We start from the raw sequence: 22,178 nt of genomic DNA on the forward strand, positions 1-22,178 counted from the left end.
TCTTTCGTTTTTTATAATTTTGCCCATTTTGAAAAGAAATTTTTGTCCTCTATCTAACTACTATAGTGAAATAATCCCCAAAAAATAATTTATTGACCGAAAATATATATAAGAGCAGTTTTGTTCCATTTTTAGACAAAAAACAATGATCAATTCTAAGTTCATCCACTATTTCATAAACTTAGGTGTTGTTTGTTAAACTGAAAAAAATAAGTGCTAAATAGCATTAAGCGCTGAAACTTATAAGCGCTGAATTTAAGTGCTGAAAAAGTTGTTTGTTTAGATGCTGAATCATATTTGTTACACGTTACTGAAGCTGGTAAATTGTCTTTGTTACCCTTACAATCATATTATACATTGTTTGCATGTTTCAAATACCTATTTCTTATCAAACACAATAAAATATATTAATTCTTATAAAATTAATATACAATTCATTTTTAAATAATAATTTCTATTTATAAAAGCCCACAAATTGCAAATTCAAAATAATAATGCCATACAAGTCACCAAAATTTGAAATCAACATTAAAATAACTTAATTTTGGATGAATAATTTTCGATGGAAATGAAGGATGTGTAATTATAAAAGCACCCTATGAATTAATAAGGGCAACCCACACCATAGCCAATTTTTTTTGTTTTATATGGGTTAAAATTTTTGGAATGAGCAAATTTTTAGTGAGGATGGTCTATATGATCTAGAGATCATCCTCACAAAATATCAGTCCATTTTGAAACTTCTAACTCGTCAAAAATAGTTTTCAAAAAATAAAAGGGACGATTTACGGTTCTTGAACTTGTTTTGATAGGGTTAGAAGTTTCAGGATGTGCTGATTTTTGGTGAGGATGATCTCCTCATTGTAGAGATCATCCTCTTCAAAAATCAACTTATTCCAAAACTTTTAACCCATATAAGACAAAATAATTTAGCCATGGTGTGGGTTTATTAATTTGTGGGGTGCTTATCTACTTATCCATGGGATATAAGAGGTAATATCCTTTTAAGAATAAAGGCATACTTGTCCATGCTAAAAAAAACGAAGGGCATACTTGTTCGTGTTGAAAAAAGCGAAGTGCTTACCGCTTCAGCACTTTTTTTCAGCATCAAAATAGTGCTGAATTTTTTTCACTTATTTTTAGGAATAAGCGTTGAAAATATAGAGTAAACAAACGCGCTATTTTGACAAAAAGTGCTGAATTTAATTTTTTTCAGCATCAAATGTTGAAAAATAACGCAAACAAACACTGCCTTAGTAAAATAATCATGACCTTCTTGGATAAACCATCACATAGAGTTTTAAATAAAGACTAGAATAAACCATTACATTGTTTGTCAAAATTCCCATAATTTCTTCAAAATATGTTGAAGACAAATGAAAATTTTAAAATATTTTGTATCTAATTCAAGCATCTCCTCAGGACGAGCATTTGAATTTTTTTGGATAAGCAATGTGAGATAATACTCAATGGGTACTACTACACCTCACTCATGATTTAATTGATATAATAGTCATATCACGTAATAGAAAAATGTTGTAAACCTTATATTGAGTAATCGATAATAATATGTAATGCAAAATGTCTCATTCATAAAACATGTGGATGCATGTACTAGGTCTTACACCCACATAACACAGGGACTTTCGTAGGGTTTTGGGGCCTTGCACCCTAGAGCGTTTTAGTTCTTTACTCACATCAGAGTTTTTTACAATCTGTTGTGCCAATGCAATAACAGTATATTCCATTTATCATTAAAGTATTCATTTCCCATAAATGGTATATAAAAAGAAACATATATTTTTCCTTACCTCAAGATAAGATACAAAAGAAACTTCAAAAACAAGATACACAAGAGAAGGTATATCATGCGCATACCTGGAAAACATTAAATATTAAGGAGATCTTTGGGTATGTTGTAGAGTTTGACCTTTCGAGCAATTTTTTCTCTTTTGCCGAAGTCCAATGAAATTTCTACAGAACTAGATCTAAGATTTTTGGATTTTTTAAGGTGGCAAGATTAGCGAAGAAGATGAGGTTTTTGGATTCTTTAACCGAAATTGATGGGTAACTGTGTTTTTTGTGAAGGTTCAAAGCAACTGTGCATTGCCTTCCACTTTTGTCTCCAAAACAAATGTTTTTGCAAGATTCCCAAAGACCTTTTCAAGGGGTCAAAGAGATGGTGTAACACCCTTGACGATTATATGTTAGGGAAACAGACTTAGTATTTTGGTCTCAAAGCCATTGTTCTAAAGACGTGGAAAACGAAAGGCCCTTTTGAAGTGTTTTTCCTTGAAGATTGGTTCTTGTTCAAATTCTCTATATAGTGTGATTATGATTACTTTTGTAACTTTAGGCGTTTGGTCAATGTGAGGAAGGTCTCTAATTTTGAGGAAGTGGACACTGGACCTGAAGCTTTTAAGGGAAGGTTCAAATGATTTCCACTTGGGTTCTTGTTCCTAGATTGCCCCTTCTTTTTTGTTTGATAGGTAAGCTGGACTATAGATCCAAGCCCCTTTCCCTTCATTTAGTCAAAGTAATGCATGGGAATGATTTGTGGCATTTGTTGGTAATCTAGTTCTAACATGTGATCTGAAGCTAGAAGAACGAGATTGACTTTTGTCAAGTTGTGAATCGAAGTAGATCTTAATTGATCTTATCCAAAGTGCATTACACCTGAGCAAGATGTAAATCATATTTTCAACCAATCCTATGTGAATAAAAGCTCAAGTCTTGTTCTATCAATCAAATGTTTTATCATAGTAATTACATTACTCTAAGTCCCCTGAAGTGGAGATGAAGAAACATATTTGGGCCTTGCAAAACAAGAAATCTGGATCTTGGTCTTTAGGAGAATTCTCCCATGGAAAGGGCGGCGAAGCTAGAGCCTCATGTGATATTTCAAGTGAGGATGACACATGAGAAATCTTGTGACTCTGATTTGTTTACAAATTTGGAATGTAGTCATTCCAAGGATCCATGGAAGACGGTTGGTCACAACGGGAAATCTCTAAAACTAAAGGAGGTTGTCTTTTTCACTAACCCTACTACCATTAAAGAATCCAAAAACCTTAGATCTAGTTCCATAGAAATTTCGTTGGACTTCGGCGAAAGAGAAAAAATTGCTAGAGAGGTCATACTCTATAATATAGCCAAAGATCTCCTCAATACCATGAAATTTAATTTTTCCATGCAGGTGCATGCAATACCTTCTCTTTGATCTTTTGGCTATTATAATTTTATCTTACTTTTGAAGTTTCTTGTACATCTTGTCTTGATATAAGGAAAAATGTGTTTCTTTTTATATACCATTTATTAGAGAGGGATACTTTAATGATGACTAGATTATGATAATAATGAATGGAATATGATGTTATTGGATTGGCATAACGGATTGGTAAAATCCTAATGTGAACAAGGAGTTAAAGAGTTCTAGGGTGCAAGGCCCCAAAGTCCGGCAGATGACCCTATGTTATGTGAGTTTTAGATCTAGTTTATGCATATCCCTTGTTATGTGGATGAGACCTTTTGCATTCATTATCATTGCATTGCATATTATTATCGGTTACTCAATATCTGATTTACAATATTCTTCTTTGACTCAATATGGCTATTATATTTGTTAAATCAATGGTTGAGGTGTGGTGGTACTTATTGAGTTATCTCATGTTTATAAATTTTGTTTTAAGATGCTCGTCAAGGGGATATGCCTTAATTGGATGTAGAAAATTTTCAATTTTTGATTTCAATCTTGAGTTTATGTTGAAGTTAATTGTGGGAAATTTGATAAATAATGTGGTGGTTTATTTTATTATTTATATAAAATTCTATGTGATGGCTTATCCAAGAGAAAGGTTATGGTTATTTTATTAAGTTCATCAAATAGTAGTTAAAATTATGATTGATCATTGTTTTTATTTCGAGTATGAAATAAATCTGCTCTTATATATGTTTTTATTTCAATATAATAGTTAGATAAAGTACGAAAATCTTTCCAAAATAGGCAAAATCATAAAAAACAGAAGAGTATTCAAATTTTATATGATTTTTTGAAACAAACGATTCAAATTTTATAATTCTACATTTTCGACTAATGAGTCCTATTTCGGCCCCATTTTGCTCTAAGAAAATTTCAGTTTTCAAAAAGAGTCAAAACACGGAAGTTTTAGTTTTCCAAGTTCACTTTGTACCCCTTTTGGTGGAACTCAAAAATTCCTTACTGTTTGACTGTAGAAAATTTTCTCGTACAATGTATTTAATCTATGTGGGTTTTGGTAGAACTGGTAACATAGGAATATACGAGATTTTCTCAATTATTTTGTTAATAATCTTACGTTTTAAATATTTTTATATTAAAATTCTCTGGAATGTCTTTCTAACCATACCAGGAATTTTTTTGAGGATTCTATCGGTGATTCCGATTTTTTAAATCTAAAGGTGTATATTCAGGGGTGATATTCGACGGTTAGATTTCTAGGTTTTCTTGAGTTTTTTGTTAAACATTTATTACCCTTAAATTTTGACACATGGGTTTGAGTTATATAGGTTGATCTGTTCCATTCGGGTCGGGTCATAGATACCCGGAATTTAGGGCATCACACCACCATGGGGTGGTTCAAAATTTGAAAAGACTAGAGTCTGCAATAAGAAAAAAAAAAGTGGAATTCTGAGCTATATGGCCTCATAAACAACAGGATGGTTGCGAATTCCAATTAGTTACTTAACTTGAAGGTCATAGTCAAAAGACAGCCTCTTAACTCTGCACTTGCACTGGCTGAAAAAGAAGCAATGTTTGACCAAAATTAGATGGCTTAAAGAAGGTGATCAATGCGCACCTAAATCTTCACGCCTATATTTCCGATCATGTATCTATAAACAGTATTTTGGAAATGGGAGACCTTATGGGATACACTGTTAAAGATCACAAACAGATGGAGGTTTGGCTGTTATCTATATCATAGGCATTGTCTCCCCTCAGACATCAGGTCCTACTTCTGATATTTCTTTCAAGACTAAATTGAATAGTATCCAGGCAGCTATGATGCTATATTCCCAGGTTTCTCGAGAGTAGATCACTAAATCATAATGTTTCCTCCCAAGATTAAGGCCCCAGGCCCGGATTGCTTGTTGAATTCTCTTATTCTGACATTGGATTGGAGATGAGGTCTTGGATGCAATTCAAAAAATAGAGCATGGTATAACGCTTACATCTCTTAATTCTACCTTTTCAACCCTCAACCCATATAAACTTTGGTCCGAAGCATTTGAGGAATGCCGATCCATAACCATTTGCAACTTCCTCTACAAACAGTCACTGAAGTAATTGCTCATAGAATAGTCCACATTCAATCTCCCCTCTTTTCTTTTCAATAAAATTATCTTTATCGATCAAAAAAAAAAAAAATCCAGCTTCCATGATTCTCGAATACTTCTGTTATTTCTAATACAGTTTACTCTGATGATCTCTGGATTGTGGTACATCTGTTTATGGCCTTAGGTTATTGCTAGACAATTTCTTCGAATGCTCTGGATTGCAAGCTAACAAAGCTAAATCATTATCTTCTATGTTGAAAGAGGCTCGGTTTCCAAAGTTTTACAATTTGGCTTTGGTTAACTACCGGTCAAGTATCTTGACTTGCCTAATGATCTTTCGACTTTGCCAACTTCTCATTGATTGTGTCAATTGCAAATTAGAGGAATGGAAAAAGCTTCCCTCGTATGCAGGCCATCTGGAAATTAATCTGATATTGGTTCTTAACTCCTTTCGAGTTTATTGAACATCAACTTTTCTACTGCCCAACTAGGTGATCAAGGAAATTGATTGCAATTGCTCAAATTTTCTTTGGAAAGTGTCTTCAATGAGCCATGCCTTCACCCCATCAGCTGAACCAAGGTCTTTAGGCCTTTAGATGAAGGTTTATTGGATAATAGGGGCATTAGAGATTGGTATAGAGGGCGAATCCTTTAGATTTTCAAACAATATCTCTTGATGGATTGGTCACTTACTGGATTTTGTGATATTTGGATTATAGAACCTCCCATAAAACCAAAGTACCAAAAATGGCCACTTCAACTTATTTCCTAGCCTACAATTCTTACTGGCCTTCTTCTTTTAAGTGTATCATTTCTAAAGTTAGACTTTCCATAATCCTACTTATTCTGAAGACCTTGGACTTCAAAGCAAGGCTTTCTAGATGATGATGATGATCATCATCAAGATCAGGTTCTTGTATATCTAGAAGGAATGGAACTTTTAGTTTCCTTTTAATACATATATTCAAAAAAAAAAAAAAAAATTGTTTGAATTATCTGCCACTATATCTTTGCAATTTGACAATGAATGTTTTTACAATTTTGCAGGGGATGTTGCTTTCAGAATATTGGAAACCATCAATAGCATCAGTCGTAGAGCCATGCTAGATAATCTCGAAGATGACTTACAGGATGATACTCAAATTTATGTATGCGACATCAACCCAAATATGTTAAACGTTGGCAAAAAGCGTGCCGTAGAAAGAGGTGAAGTACTAGGAGTGAATCTGAAACTTCTATATGTTCCACTTTTTTGCAAACTCTATGATCTGTTTTCTTGCTTATGACGAAAAATGATCTCCTGACATGTATAGGGCTTGGAAAAAGCCGCTCTCTTATATGGGTGGAGGGAGATGCAGAAGCCTTAAGCTTTGAAGATGGTTCAATGGATGGCTATACAATTGCCTTTGGGATTAGGAATGTTACACACATAGAAAAGGCTCTTGAGGAAGCTTATCGGTAATCCCATAAAATCATCTGTTTTTTTTTTCATAAGAGCACCCATATTTCCTCTCGAATTAAGGAGCGATTGGAAACCTTCTTGGATTTTGAAGCATTTTTTTTATAGATTTGAGGATAACACACCATGGATGCTTTTGGGTTGAATGTTTCTTTTTTGCTTATTGTGGGTTTCCCCAACCTTCGGGTGAGACTAATCCCACGGTCACACTCACCGCCTCCTTGGGAGAGTCCTACGTGCAACTGCTTGAGTCATGGGTCCACCGGATACTGGAGGGTGGCCCCAAGGAATTCATTGCTTCGTGGGGTTTCGAACACTTAACCTACCCTTATTGAGTAGCTTATCAAGGCTCGGCTTGCCGCTAGGCCAACCTTTTGGGTTGAATGTATTGTTACATAATTTATTGATTCTATCTATCCTGTCCAAAACTTTGTGCTTATCCAGTAAAAGTTATCTCATCTTCAGTTCTTCAAACATATTTTCTATGCTTTATCACTTAACGTCCTCATGCTTGCAGCGGTGGATTTTGTTTGTTCATTTCAGAGTACTTAAACGGGGAGGGCGATTCCTATGTCTTGAGCTGAGCCATGTCGACATTCCCGTCTTTAAAGAATTGTGAGTGTCTCTGACTTTTTCTTAGAGATGGATAACCCTGCTTTGGAGGTAGGGAAGAAGTTAGAACTAGGCAACCAAATAAACGCCTAGTTGACTGACATGCGCATGCTTGTGTGCACTTTCAGATAATTCTGATCAATTCTTAATTCTTTGGAGTAAAGGTTGAATCTCGCAAAGCAGTGTCTTTGTCACGAGAAAACTGAGACTGTCTTGATCGAGACTTCTGAAAATCTCGCAACATTCCCGAAACATTGATTGTTTTGGGGTAGATGTTACGTTGTGGTCTTGGCGTAAACTGAATTGTCTTGAATTTCGAGTGAGACATTCCGAGATGCTACAAAACTTTAAAACCATGCTTGGAGAATGATATGTTGGATTTTTTGGTCTTTAGATTCTGAAAAATGCTAGAAACATCTGAAATGTTGAATTTATTCACTATGGAAAGCAAGATATAACTGACATAACCCTTATCTTAGCATTTCTCCTCTTCTGGCACAGGTATGATTATTATTCATTTTCAGTAATTCCGGCAATGGGAGAGTTAGTTGCAAGTGATCGGGAATCTTACAAGTACTTAGTGGAGAGCATCCGCCGGTTCCCCCCCCAGGTGAATTCCACTACTGTTGAGATCTCTTATTGATTTGAATTCCCACTGAGGCGAGTCAATGTTGACTTGACTTGCTAGTCTATTATGATGAGTCATTTGAATATATAAATTCAATAAATGTTTAAAGAAATAGTTTTTAATATTTTAAAATTGAGAATTATATTTTTTTTTCTAAAGAAAATTGAATATAGCTGCATAACTCAGACCAGACATCCAGTTACTCATCCAACTTAGTGTGTTTCCAAGTTGTAATTTTATATAAACCACAATTGATGGAATTATGTATAATTCACCAAAATTAGGATATTGGTACAAACCCATTAATATGATGTAGTTTCATAAAAAAATAAAAAGATAAATAAATCATGCTAAAAAGTTTGGAAGGTAAATAGTAGAGAAGTAATGGTGCTGCCGCTTATGAACTACTACTAGCCTTGTATTTGGGACGAAACGGAGTCAGAAGAAACAGGGTGTGGTGATGGAAAATAAATAATTATTATTCCTAACCCAAGATAATTTAATTTTATTATTTGGTTGCTTGAGTAAGTGGTTAGTCGACACCAAATCTTTGCAGTAAGACTTCAATGATGATGATATGTGGCGCAATTTAAGCTCTCCAAAAGGGGCTTAAGGATGCTTGTTTGAGATGCTCTTCTATTACATGGATGCAATGCCAAGGTTAAATTTGGTATAGTCCTCGTCCATTATCTCTCAGATTTTCTACTCTTGGGTTCTATTGATGCAGGAAAAGTTTGCGTCAATGATTGCCGCAGCAGGGTTTCAGAAAGTTGAATATGAAAATCTTGTAGGGGGGGTTGTTGCCATCCATTCTGGATTGAAGTTTTAGAAGGCGTAAGAAGTCGAAAGGGCTTGTCATCCCTCGACCTCTGTCACGATATCAGAAGTTGACTGTTAATGGGCATGTGGGATTCCAGCAGAACTTTGTGTTAGTGAGAGGCCCTTCCCCACTACTATCTGATCTATTGTTTCTTTAGAATCTTCAATATTTCATATGTTGTTTCTCAGTCAATTCCGTTGTCCCTCATTATTCAATAATCAAATAAGTCCTTTCTGAGTTTGAATTTGTTCATTGGTAATTTGGGTTCGATGTTTTAACATTTTGCCATCTTTTTTCCCCCCTCAAATGTTCCCTTATGACCTATAGTATCTTTTATTTATGGAATGCGCTTGTCTCATGTGGGTTCACAATTTTTTCGAACTTTCAATAATACTATTGTACAGTCTTTTGATTTTGAAGGAATTTTTATAATATATATATTAATTTACCTTTGTTATATAATGTCTTGCCTGTCTCTCTCTCTCTAAAAGTGATTTTTGGGGATTTTTTTTTAATGCCAATTTCTATAAAAATAGCACCTTTAGAAACCTTCATGTAGATATCAATAGTCAATATTTTACTTGATTTAAAATTTTATATATATATATATGGGTCCCATTTAGCATCAAATATTTTGGCCAACATTTTAGCCAACCATTTTTGTCCTACATGGGTTAGAAGTTTTGGAATGGGCTGATTTTTGGTGAGGATGATCTCCTCGGTATAGAGATCATCCTCACCAAAAATCAGCCCATTCCAAAACTTCTAGCCCCATGTTTACAAGTTGAAAAATCGTTGACCGTCCATTTTTTGTAAACCATTTTTGATGGGGTTGGAAGTTTTGGAATGGGCTGATTTTCGGAGGAGATCATCCTCACAAAAAATCAGCTCATTCCAAACCTTCTAACCCATGTGGTGAAAAATGTTTTGCCAAAATGTTTGGTTCTGAACATTTCCCTATATATATATATATATGGGGAAATGTTCAGCACCCTAAGTTTTACCACACATTTTAACAAACGTTTTTTGTCCTACATGGGTTAGAAGTTTTGGAATGGGCTGATTTTTGGTGAGGATGATCTCTATGATTAGAAGATCATCCTCCCCAAAAATCAGCCCATTCCAAATGTTTAGCCCCATGTTTACACGTTGAAAAATTGTGGACCGTCCATTTTTTGTAAACCATTTTTGATGGGGTTAGAAGTTTTGGAATGAGCTGATTTTTGGTGAGGATGATCTCCTCACCATAGAGATCATCCTCACCAAAAATCAGCCCATTCCAAAACTTCTAACCCATGTAAGACAAAACACGTTTGTTAAAGTGTGGTAAAACTTAGGGTGCTGAACGGGACTCATATATATGTATATATATAGGGTCCCGTTATTTGGCCAACAGTTTGGCAAACACTTTTTCAAAACATGGGTTAGAGGTCTTGGAATGGGCTGATTTTTGGTGAGGATGATCTCTACGGTGAGGAGATCATCATCACCAAAAATCAGCTCATTCCAAAACTTCTAGCCCCAGTTTACAAGTTGAAAAATCGTGAACCGTCCATTTTTTGTAAACCATTTTTGATGGGGTTAGAAGTTTTGGAATGGGCTGATTTTTGGTGATGATGATCTCCTCACCGTAGAGATCATCCTCACCAAAAATCAGCCCATTCCAAGACCTCTAACCCATGTTTTGAAAAATGTGTTTGCCAAACTGTTTGCCAAATAACGCTACCCATATATATATATAGGGTCACGTTCCTAAGACTCATATTGAGACTCACATTGCGACACACCGTTTTGTCTTATATGGCAAAAAATGTTTAGAATGAGCTGATTTTTTGTGAGGATGATCTCTGTGATGAGGGGATCATCCTGGCAAAAAATCATCCCATTCCAAAACTTCTAACCCCATCAAAATTGATTTACAAAAATTTGACGGTCTATAATTTTTCAACAAAAATTGGACGGTCTAGAAGTTTCATAATGAGCTGATTTTTGGCAAGGATGATCTCCTCACCATAGAGATCATCCTCACAAAAAATCAGCCCATTCCAAATATTTTTGCCCATATAAGACAAAACGGTGTGTCGCAATGTGAGTCCCAATATGAGTCTTAGGAACGCTGTTCATATATATATATAGGATTAGGATCCGTATACACATAAAACTACTCATAAAGCTACAACATGTTTTGTCTTATATGGGTAAAAATGTTTGGAATGGGCTGATTTTTTGTGAGAATGATCTCTATGGTGAGGAGATTATCCTTGTCAAAAATCGGCCCATTATGAAACTTCTAGCCAAGTTGAAAAATTTTAGATCGTCCAATTTTTGTAAATCACTTTTGATGGGGTTAGAAGTTTTGGAATGTAATGATTTTTTGCAAGGATGATCCCCTCACCACAAAGATCATCCTCACAAAAAATCAGCCCATTCTGAATATTTTTGCCCATATAAGACAAAACGGTGTGTCGCAATGTGAGTCCCAATATGAGTCTTAGGAACGCTGTTCATATATATATATATATATATATTAATAGCCTTGGGAACTTAAATGCAAAAGTAGTGGAATCATCATACATGTTCATTTATGTTTTGAATAAATTTTCCATTACTTTTATTTCAGCAAGCTCTTCGCATTTAACAAATCTACATTGTTAAAATGTATATATTTTAAGTAATACTATTTTACTTGATTGAAAGAACATGGATTGAGCTAGTGAAAGCGGGGACACGAACTCGCTAACAATACCAAAAGATGTGGCTTTGAATAGGACTCGTTCAGTGGATCCCTAATCTTTGGGATAAGTCTTTGATGGTGATGATGAACGCTGTTATTTGATCAACACAGAGTGTCTTATTTTCATTCTTTCCCAACTATAACCTTGTTAGAATAATGTAACTATTTCCTTGTACAGTGGTTTGCTTCGACTTGTAAGTTTTTCAATTTGGGAAACATTATCACAGACCCATATACAAAGTCCATTTTCTCTTTCACCTCCTGTGGTTTGAAATAATTCCATGTTAACCCTCTAATATTATGACAAATTCACTTACCTCCCCCATAGTTATCTAACGGGTTTAATTTACCGCCTTTCAGTCTATTTGTTATTAAACTAAACAGTTAAAAAATGATTTTTACCATTTCTATATTTTAGAATGTCACTCTTTTTTTTATAAACAAAAAAATGGGTTTACTTGTGAATGCTGAGAAGGGCACATTTATATATTTTAAAATTTAATTTAATGGTTTTTTTTATAAATTAAAAAAAAAAGTAATTATAAAAGCACCCCATGAATTAATAAGGGTAATCTACATCATAACCGAATTGTTTTGTCTTATATGGGTTAAAAGTTTCGGAATGAGCTGATTTTTGGTGAGGATGATCTCTATGATGAGGAGATCATCCTCACCAAAAATCAGCCCATTATGAACCTTCTAACCCCATCAAAATTGATTTACAAAAAAAATTGGATGATTTAAGATTTTTGAATTTGTTTTGATGGGATTAGTTCAAAACTTTTTACCCATATAATACGAAACAATTTGGTTATGACGTGGGTTGTCTTTATTAATTCATGGGATGCTTTTATAAATACCCTTGGGTAAATCCCAACCATAAATTTTCTTAAAAATTACAAATATAGCTTTAATACATTAAAAATAAAAATATAATATACGTTATAAACTAGGCTGTGCCACCTGAGCCTTCTCCAAGCTCAAGTCTGCCCAGACCCAAAAACTAAATATAGGCCTAGTAACACTACCCAAACATAAATAACGTGTTGGAGGAAACAACTTTTTGAAAGAGTTTTTCAAAAGGGTTGGGATCTGTTGACTAGTGAGAAAACACACGATCCCGACCGTATAAACACAAAATCCAACTGCCAATATTTTTAAGTATCTCCAAAACACGTATCAAGAGGATAAATCTCACCCCGTTAGATTTCATATTTAAATGGTTGGGATCATGCATGTGTTTTTTTCATGAGTCACCGGATCTTGATCATTTGAAAAAATAGAACCAAAAATTTGGTTTGTGTGTGTGTGTAGTTTACTGAGAATGAATAATTGAAGTCATAGTTGTAGTCTATTTTCATTAATTGTGCACCATACAAAAAGTAGAATAGAAGAAGAAGATAAAACGGACAAGGTTTTTACATGGTTCATCGTCAAAGTCGGCAAAGCATATATGCGAACAATGATCTCCAATCTACTAGTAGTGAGAATTTACTAGCTATGAAAATGTTATAAAGAAAATACAATCAATATACTTTTTTTGCTTCTAAGCTCCAACGAGAATTTGGGAAGTCATTCTCATAATGATCTTGAGTTTCATAATCCACTCTAGAATTCAATCAGAAATTGAATGCCACCTCTTGTTTCCAAGTGATAATGAACTTGGTTTTAAATTGTGAAATGCCACAAACAATGACCAAGACTTGTGTCAACAAATGCGAACACATCTTGAATCTAAAATTAAAAAGAAATGACGGACATATTAAAGATATAGATGACCAAAGACCTCAACAACTATGGGTTGAGATTTTATATAGAAAGGTTTTTTCACGAATTTTAAAGAAACAGATATGGTACCTTAATTTAAAATGATTATACAACTTGTCACAATTTTTTTGATTAATAATCTATTTTGTTAGGTTAGTATCACACAATGAGCGAAACATGCGGCCTTTAGTATATTTCTTACGTGCACATCATGTAATACACTAACAAATATGGTACAATAATTTCAAAAGATTTTACACCTTGTCAAATCTTTTCTATTAGTATTTCATTTTGTTTTATCTGTATCACATATTGCGTCTAGTATGTAATCTTCAATTAGTTTCTTTTTTTTGTTCTCACTACATATCTTACAACACACATCTTCAAGATGGTACATGGTTTTTAAAGATTTTACAACTAACAATTTTTTTATTAGTTAACTATTTTATGTTTATTTATATCACACAATGAACCAAATGAGTCCCTTAAATAAGTTTCCTTTTTTGTTTTTTTACTACACATTATACAACACACATAATTATGGTTTAGCTATAATGTCAGTTTACATGGCTAAAATTCTCTCTCTTAAGGTCAAGTTTCTTGTAGCTGGTCCACTACGTGACCCACCTAATCTATAAAAAAAAAAATGACTATATGTACTTTGACCTTGAGCCCAAAAAGCAGTGTTGGGTTCACAACTGGTCCACTGCTTGACCCACCTAATTTTTTTTTTAATTTTTAAAATGACTATTTGAAATTTGACATTGAGTCACAAAATAGGGTTTGGTTCACAATTTTCCTCTCACAAAATTTAGGTTGACTTGTGTTATTAAAAAAGAAAAAACCCTCGGCCTATGCGAGTGATGAATGTATATAGAAAATCCACCCGATAGTAAATTTCTATAATTTATAGACATTCATTACAATATTTTTTTAATCAATGAAAATAACATTTATTGAATTAAATAAAATGAGGTGGCCAAGATGATCACCTAAAGGAGAGCCAATGAACATAATTGTCAGTTTCCTCTACAAATCAACTCCCATCTCAAGAAGAGATCCTCAAAAAGCTCTTTATAAAATCTCTAAATAGTTTACACTTGTAAAACACATGCCCTAAAATACAAATAACGACTTCCTGTAAAGATTGATCATTTCCTTCGAAGATATCTCATTCCTTTCCTTTCATAAATTCCAATAGACTACAAAAGGCATGAGCTTATTCTCAATATTTCAATCACTTATAATATTTAGTCTAGGGGAGAATCAAGGGGAGGGGTAGACAACTTCAGGTGGCCTTTTCAAAATTTTCAACTTTTTTAGAGATACCCCTCCACATTTTAATTCATATTATGGATGCTCTCTTTAATATGTCTTGTAATGTCTTAAAAGTATATTTCGTATCTCGAGGTGATTGATTGTTATACTATGTGTATCCTTAAGAATTTATAATAAATAATTAAAAATGATTTTACAAAATATTTGGAGAGAAGGGTTAAGAAAATTTAACAAGTGCCTTGATGAACGTGTTTAAGTGGTTAATCGAAATATGAGCTTTTGATAAAAACAGATTTAAGAAAAATCTAAAAACACCATTAGATTCTTTTTTAAAAATTATCTAAGATGAACTATAAGTTTGCATAAAACGAAGTCCGAGCATTAAATTATTAACTAAAAAAATAATTATATTAATCACCATTATGTTCCTAATATCATATAAATACCAAACTTAAGATAGAAAATCAGATTTTCTCTTTCTTCTCCAACATAGAATACTAAAATCCTAAACCTTCAAGCAACGATTCGGCAAGCCTTGAACGAGAATCAAGAGTTCATGAAGAAGAGAAAAAACTTCATCTCGTCGAGATCTTCAATTTAAGTCGACGAGTTTGAGTTGATTTGAAGAGTTCGAGTTAAGACAAAGATCAAAATTTGGAGGTTTCAAACAAGAAGAATTGTTGAGAGTCGATTTTGACGAAGATGTATCATAGAAGACATGAAACAAATAGAAAATCTTCCCTTTTACCTTTTAATTGCTAGTTTTCTTTAGAAATATAGATTTATCAAATAGGTTATTTGTTGGGATTTTTTTATTTAAGGTTGGTTCGCTTTAAATCATGCATGTTTAGATATTTGATTTTATAGATTTACTTATTTTTATGTTAAATGAGTTATTTTTATATTTCCTTATAGGTTTTTTAAAAGAAAATATGGTAAAACAAGTTTTGAAAAAAAATTCGAAAAAAATCTGAGAGAAAATCTTGATGAATGAAAGTTTCACCCCTTGGATTGCCATTATAGCGATTTCCAAATCGTTATAATGGCCTGGTCCCTATAATAGCGATTTCAAAATTGCTATGTCAAAATCGTTATTTTTACAATTTCGTTATCTATATGTGCCAAAATCGTTATTTTTCTTATGTCTGACACGTTTTCAGCATTGTGTCAAATACATTCCAACACAATGTTAAATATATCTAATAACTTACTTTCATTAAATAACTTAAAGTAAATGGAAAACACAAATGTTTTTAATGAAAATAAAGGAATACCCCCCCTCCAATTTGAAAATAATGAAAATGACTTAAAAATCAAAATCTCAAACGATCAAAATCTAATTTTTGGGTTCAAAAATAAAATACAGATTTTAGTATTTTTATTAAATTTTCAAATCCCATTAATTGAAGGATAGATAGATGGATGTACATAACATAATGTTGACGAGAGATTACTGCCATTGTTTGTATTTTTGGAAGAATATATATATATATATACTCAACAAAATTATTTTATTTATCAGAAAGGGTCGTAGAAAGAATGATGTGTTGCTATATTTTCGAAAACGGTGGGTCAATCTAGGATAACACTTGTGATTCTATACTCATTTGTAGTATGAGATACTTTGGAGAGTAATACAACTTGTGAGATTCGAGAGTTTATCTTCTTTTTTCTTAGAAAAATTTTGTATGTAAAGGTGATCTTTTTATAATGTAGAGATAGTCGAGATTTACATGTATTGCCTCTTGATAGGGTTTGACGCGAGAAGTCTCTCTTAGACTATTAGTGATCACTAAAAGTCTATAGTAGTGAAAAAATTGATCTCATCATTAATTGAACTCAGTTTGGATTCTTGGTCAACAACCGGTCTAAGTCGGATAAATGATCACCTAATTGTGGTATGTTAGACCGATCACAAAATCAGATAAGCATAATAACATTTGACATAAAAAGTTAAGTATTGAAATTTTGATTTGTCATAACCAAGGTGATTATATCGACGTGTTTCTCAACTCTGTTATTGATTACACCATCGTATTTAATTATTTAAATTTCTTAATTTTGTGATACAATATTGATAGATATTTTACTTTAAAAACTCTGAAGCGTGATAGATTATTTTCATGTTAGAAATGATAGATTGATGACTATGCAAAAGTTTACTACTTTTATTTTAGTCATTATTTTAATACCATGTTATGATAAAAATCTACATTATTTAAATATTTAAGCATGAATATACTTTGCATGTGACTAGATGTTAGAACAGTATGGTTCTTTCTGAGTAACTTCCCATTACTCACCCTATCATTTATCATTTCAAATTATTCGATTATGGAAGAGTTTGTAAGAAGGAATTTTATGAGGAAGTCCTTGAGGAGGAACATATCGATGAGTAGTAGCTTCCTTTAATCTGAGATGTATTAGAGTTTAGGATATTCTTTTTGTCATTTAAGGAACTTATGTCAGGGCATTGTGTGTCGTTTTATTTATTGTGTCATTTATATCTTTGAGGTTTGTTTATGGATCCAGATTATGATTGATGTTAGCTTCCTAAACTCTGAATATTGGTCAGTTTATTTTGTGCTGCTTTATAATTATAGATTATGAGTTGTTATGTATTATTAGATGTTATCATCAGTTGGATTAATTTATCATGTCTTGAGATCTAACAGAGAAATTCTTGGGATTCGTGTTGGATTTGGGGGCGTGATATATTTTGAATATCCATTTAGTATCTTGAAGAATTTTAATCAAACATTTATGATTGGTCATATAATAAGATTTTGATAGAAGAGCGAGAGTCAAGATATCGTCAAAAGAAAATAAATATATGAATGATAAATACCTCCTTGGAAGGTGTTTCATGAAGCATGCCCAATAGATATTGTATGGAAGAGATGGGTATAAACTTAGTCTCGAGACGTCTCTATTGTGAAAAGAGCGAGGAAATTTTGATGCACTTATTTTTCAAATGCCCCTTCACAGTGCAAATCAAGAATTATTTTTCAGCAATGTACTTTGACTGTGTGGTCCCTCGTCTAAACCCAAATGTGATTTTTTCTTGGTTTAAATACAAAAGAAATCTAAATTCTCATCCATGGTTGCAATGTTACCATGGAAGGTTTTATAGTGCGTTTGAGTGCTCGCAATGAATGCATCTTTAAAAATAAAAGATGTTCAACTGAGGAGACTAAAAAATCGTGCATTAGGTGGCTTTAGGAGATGATTGGAGTAAGCTATTTTAGAATCCCATCAACTACAAGCGAACTCAACATTTTGACAAGCTTGGACATTCCTCTAAGACAACTACCAACAAGAAGGCTAAACTCAGCCTCTTGGGAAAAACCATAACGTGGGTGGTTTAAACTTAACATTGAAGGGGCATGTAAAGGAAACTCAAGTCTTGCTAGAGGAGAAGGATTTCTTCAAGACGAGAATGGAAAATTGGTTAAAGTAGAGTATTGGTTTTTTGGACATGCAACGAATAACTTTGCTTAAGCCCAAGCTCTACTAGAAATTTTGGAGAAGTTCAACTTGAAGATATAAATCTTCTAATTGAACTAGACTCATCCTTGTTAGTAATCAGGATGATAGACAGTAAGCTCCATTATAGATTACAGCCATGGATGGTGAAGATCAAAGTTGCACCATCAAGAGTTAATTGGATGGTTCATCATGCTTGGAGAGAAACAAACTTTGTGGTCGATGATCTTGCAAACTTTGCTATAAGAAGTTGTAGATCCATCTTGATAGAGTCTAAAGAAAACCTTCCCTTGATTGCAAGGAAAGCATTTTAGGAGATAGGTTAAATATGCGTCATGTTTGTATTGTATTCTAATTTTGGGGGTGAGCTCGTTTTAAAGCTTTCTTAAGCAATACAACATCTTTTGCTTGCTTGGAAAAAAACAACGTGATTGCTATTATATAACTACCAACACTTAAGATATTTCTTATTTCATTTTCTTTTATCTTCAACACAAAACATTTAAACCCTAGACATTCAAGAAACGATTTTGAGCACTAAAAATTGAGAAATGAGAATCTATGAAGAGAAAAAAGTTTTATCTCGTTGAGAACTACACATTGAGTGAAAGAAATTATGATAGGATTGAATGAAAGTTTGAATTTCAAGAAAAGATCATAGTATTCTCGAGGCAATATCCTCGTAGTGACAATGAATCAAGTAGGAAACCTCCCCTTCTAGTTTTTAATTACTAATTTCTAGAACAAAAGGGGTTTTTACAAAGGATTTAGGTTGAGGTTTTCTATTATGGGTTTGTTTATACGAAATCCATCTATGATTAGATATTTTGATACAAATAAACTTTTAATTATGTTTTCTAACAAGTGATTTTAATGTAATTTAGAGAGAAAATGAGTGAGAAGCAAAGGAATGTTGTAGGCTAGTCGAGAGCTCTCAGAAGGTTTATCAGGCTAGTCGAAAGCTACCCAAAGATTTTTTGGGTTAGTCAAAGGTAATAGAGGCAAAAAATATAATTTACACTATTTCTAGAAAGTGGTTAAAACTCCACCAAGAGCTCCTCGAAGGCCTCTTCATCTACTCGAGAACTCCTTGAAGACAATCTTTGACTAGTTAAGAGCTACTTGAAAAGATAATTTTTTTTCTTTAAAATGAGATTTTTGGTCAATGATTTCCCAACTTCAAAAACGAGTTCCAAAAAAAGATTTACCATTTTATATATATAAAGAACATTTAAAATATTTTCAAATTAAACATAATATTCCCAATCGATTTGAAAGCTTTATATTAATTTTTGAGGTTTCCAATCAATCAATAACACAAGTGGAATTGGTTGAGACTTAGAGTCACAATTGTTTAATCAAAATGAATGGTCTAAAGAATTATGTTTCATTCAAAAAGATATATTTTAATAGGTATGACTAGGAAGATATATATTTAATTAGTAAATTAATGGATAGATAGAGAGAACCGAAGTTCTAGTATTATGTATTAGCTACGTCACATGAAAAACAATAAATGGATGGATAGATGATAAAAATGATGTAATTCTTAATTGGAAGTCACTACCATAACCTTTTTTTGTATGTATCAAGATGGAAACATATATTTTTACTTACAAAATAAAAGTAAACGTTTACCATAAATGAATCCTAAAAACCTAAAAAGGGTGATCTGGTGCAATATTTTCAAAAACTTTAGGTCAATATCGGACAACATTTGAAGTTCTATTCTCCTTGGTAGTATGGGATACCTCAAAGAGTAGTTCAGCTTGTGAGATCTAGGATTTTTTTCTCTACTTTCCTGATGATCACTTGTGTATAAAGGCGTTTTTTATATAATATAAATACATTTGAGGTTCTACATTGTTTGAAAGTTTAGCCGCGAGGAGTCTCTCCTATGCTGATTAGTAATCACTAAGAATTTGCAGCCATCAAAGGATGACTAACATAATTGATTCAAGTTTTAAACCTTATTCTACCATTAGCCTGAGTTGGATAATGAGAAAAGAATTTGAGTAGAATCAAGTCAAGTGTCTTTGTGAGAGCTTGACAAGAATTTATATTAATTAAAAGAGTCAAAAGACAAAAATGCCTTTACAAATAAGAAATAAAATAACAGGTTATTACTACTAAATAATTATGACTAAAATAGCAACTAAATTATTTTCAATACCTCCCCTCATGCTGGAGCGAATATATCAAATAAACCCAGCTTGACAATATGAGAATTAGTGATAGACGAACCAATAGACTTCGTAAGCATATCGACAAGCGGATTTGAAGAAGGAACGAAGACTATCTGAAGATCATTATATTAAAATTTTCTCTTTGAGAAAATGAATATCAACCTCAATATGCTTAGTTCTTTTATGAAAAACTAAGTCAAAAGTAAGCATAATAGCAAACTTGTTATCACAGAACATAGTAGAATAATCAAAAATAGGAAAATCAAACTCTGTTAGTAAAGATTGAAGCCAAAGTAGTTCACATGTACCAAGGGCCATAGCACGATACTCAAATTTAATAGAGGAATGAGATACCACATTCTATTTTTTTACTTTTCCACAAGATAAGATTATTACCCATAAAAAGTACAAAAACTTGAGGTAGATCTTAACATAATCAACATCTATAAAACAAGACAAATGTGGCTGAGCAATGAAAGAGTAGAAAAATCCAAAATCAGGATGTGACTTCAAGTATCGAAGTATGCTATAAATTGCATCAAGATGAGAAGTACGCGGAGTATGCATGAACTGACTAACTACACTGACTGCAAAGGACAAGTCCAATCCAGTATTAGTCAGATAAATCAGATGACTTATAAGTCTTTGATAAAGAGAATGATCTGATAAAAGATTGTCAAAATCAACTTGAAGGTGTGATAGGAAGAGAATGCTATCAGGTTGAAGGACATGAAGAGACATCTGTCTTTCTAAGGCGTGACCCTGAACACAGTTGAGAAGAAAAGTCGTAGTGAGGATTGTCATATTCCAATATGCCTTTAGAATATGCATTCTGCGAAGAAGACAACGGACAATGTTCATGAGGTGGAGATTCTTTCATTTCACCACCTTGTTCTACTCAAGAGTATAAGGACAAGTCAACTGGTGAAGCATGCCATGCTCATGAAGATGGGAGTGAATCCCATCAAATATATATTCCCCCCATTATTAGACCTAAGGGATTTAATAATTATGCTGTACTTAGTCTGAATCATTTTAAGAAAGTTAACAAAAATTGAGAGCACCTCAGAACGAGAACGCATAAAAGAAATCCAAGTGCAATAAGAATAGTCATCAATAAATGTAACATAATATCGATGACCATTAAAGACAGTAACAGGAGAAGGCCCACACACATTAGAATGAACTAAATCAAATATTGTATTAAATCGATGCATATGAATATAAGAAGTACGTGCGTGTTTAGAAAGTTCACACACAGAACACTGGAATTTATGTCCATGATAGACAGTTTTTAAAGTAAGAAATAAAGTACATAAGTATTTGAAAATTGGCATGTCCTAAGCAAGTATGCCATAAATCTAGAGTTTATGATGAAAATGTGTGACTGCCAGATCATGAAATCATAGAAGCCGAAGCAGCAGTAAACTGAGATCCAAACATGTGCAACTCATCCCTCTCATACTTCTTGTCAAAAATTCTCATCGAAGTCAGATCCTGAAAAATACAGTAAGTAGAAAAAAAGTAACTAAGCAATTATGAGATTTAGTAACACTACTTACAGATAAAAGATTAAGAAATAAATGAGGGGCATGAAACAAAAAATCTAGAGAAATCCTAGAGGATAAATGATGATACCTTTGTTGTGGATAGGTATAAGAGATCCGTCAGCAAAGCAAACATCTCAATGAGTGGTGAAAAAATTAGAAGAGGTAAAATAGCTAGACTCACCAGTCATGTGATCAGAGGCACCAGAATCAATAACCCATGTCAAAGGAGTAGAGTCAGACTAAGTAACATTGAATCTAGAGGATGTACCTAGAGACATAATAACAGAGGCCACAGTCGAAGAGGAATGGGTGTGAGCATGAATTTGATCCCTGATAATAGTAGCA

General features: G+C 33.1%; 1 protein-coding gene across 4 annotated transcripts in view; it reads left to right on the forward strand.

Moving 5' to 3' along the window:
• LOC147406255 (2-methoxy-6-polyprenyl-1,4-benzoquinol methylase, mitochondrial-like) overlaps positions 1-9,294 on the forward strand; it is a 28,151-nt gene extending 18,857 nt beyond the window's left edge. For all 4 annotated transcript variants that reach the window (XM_086434218.1, XM_086434216.1, XM_086434220.1 and 1 more), the window contains 5 exons: positions 6,361-6,519; positions 6,627-6,771; positions 7,316-7,387; positions 7,886-7,994; positions 8,740-9,294. In XM_086434218.1, the coding sequence (XP_086290344.1) occupies positions 6,361-6,519; positions 6,627-6,771; positions 7,316-7,387; positions 7,886-7,994; positions 8,740-8,841 (587 nt within the window). In that variant the 3' untranslated portion in view covers positions 8,842-9,294. The remainder of the gene's footprint in view (positions 1-6,360; positions 6,520-6,626; positions 6,772-7,315; positions 7,388-7,885; positions 7,995-8,739) is intronic.
• Positions 9,295-22,178: the final 12,884 nt, after the last annotated feature.

Source organism: Akebia trifoliata, chromosome 3 (assembly GCF_017979445.1).
Source record: "Akebia trifoliata isolate Shusen 1 chromosome 3, ASM1797944v1, whole genome shotgun sequence".
Classification (NCBI taxonomy): Eukaryota; Viridiplantae; Streptophyta; class Magnoliopsida; order Ranunculales; family Lardizabalaceae; genus Akebia; species Akebia trifoliata.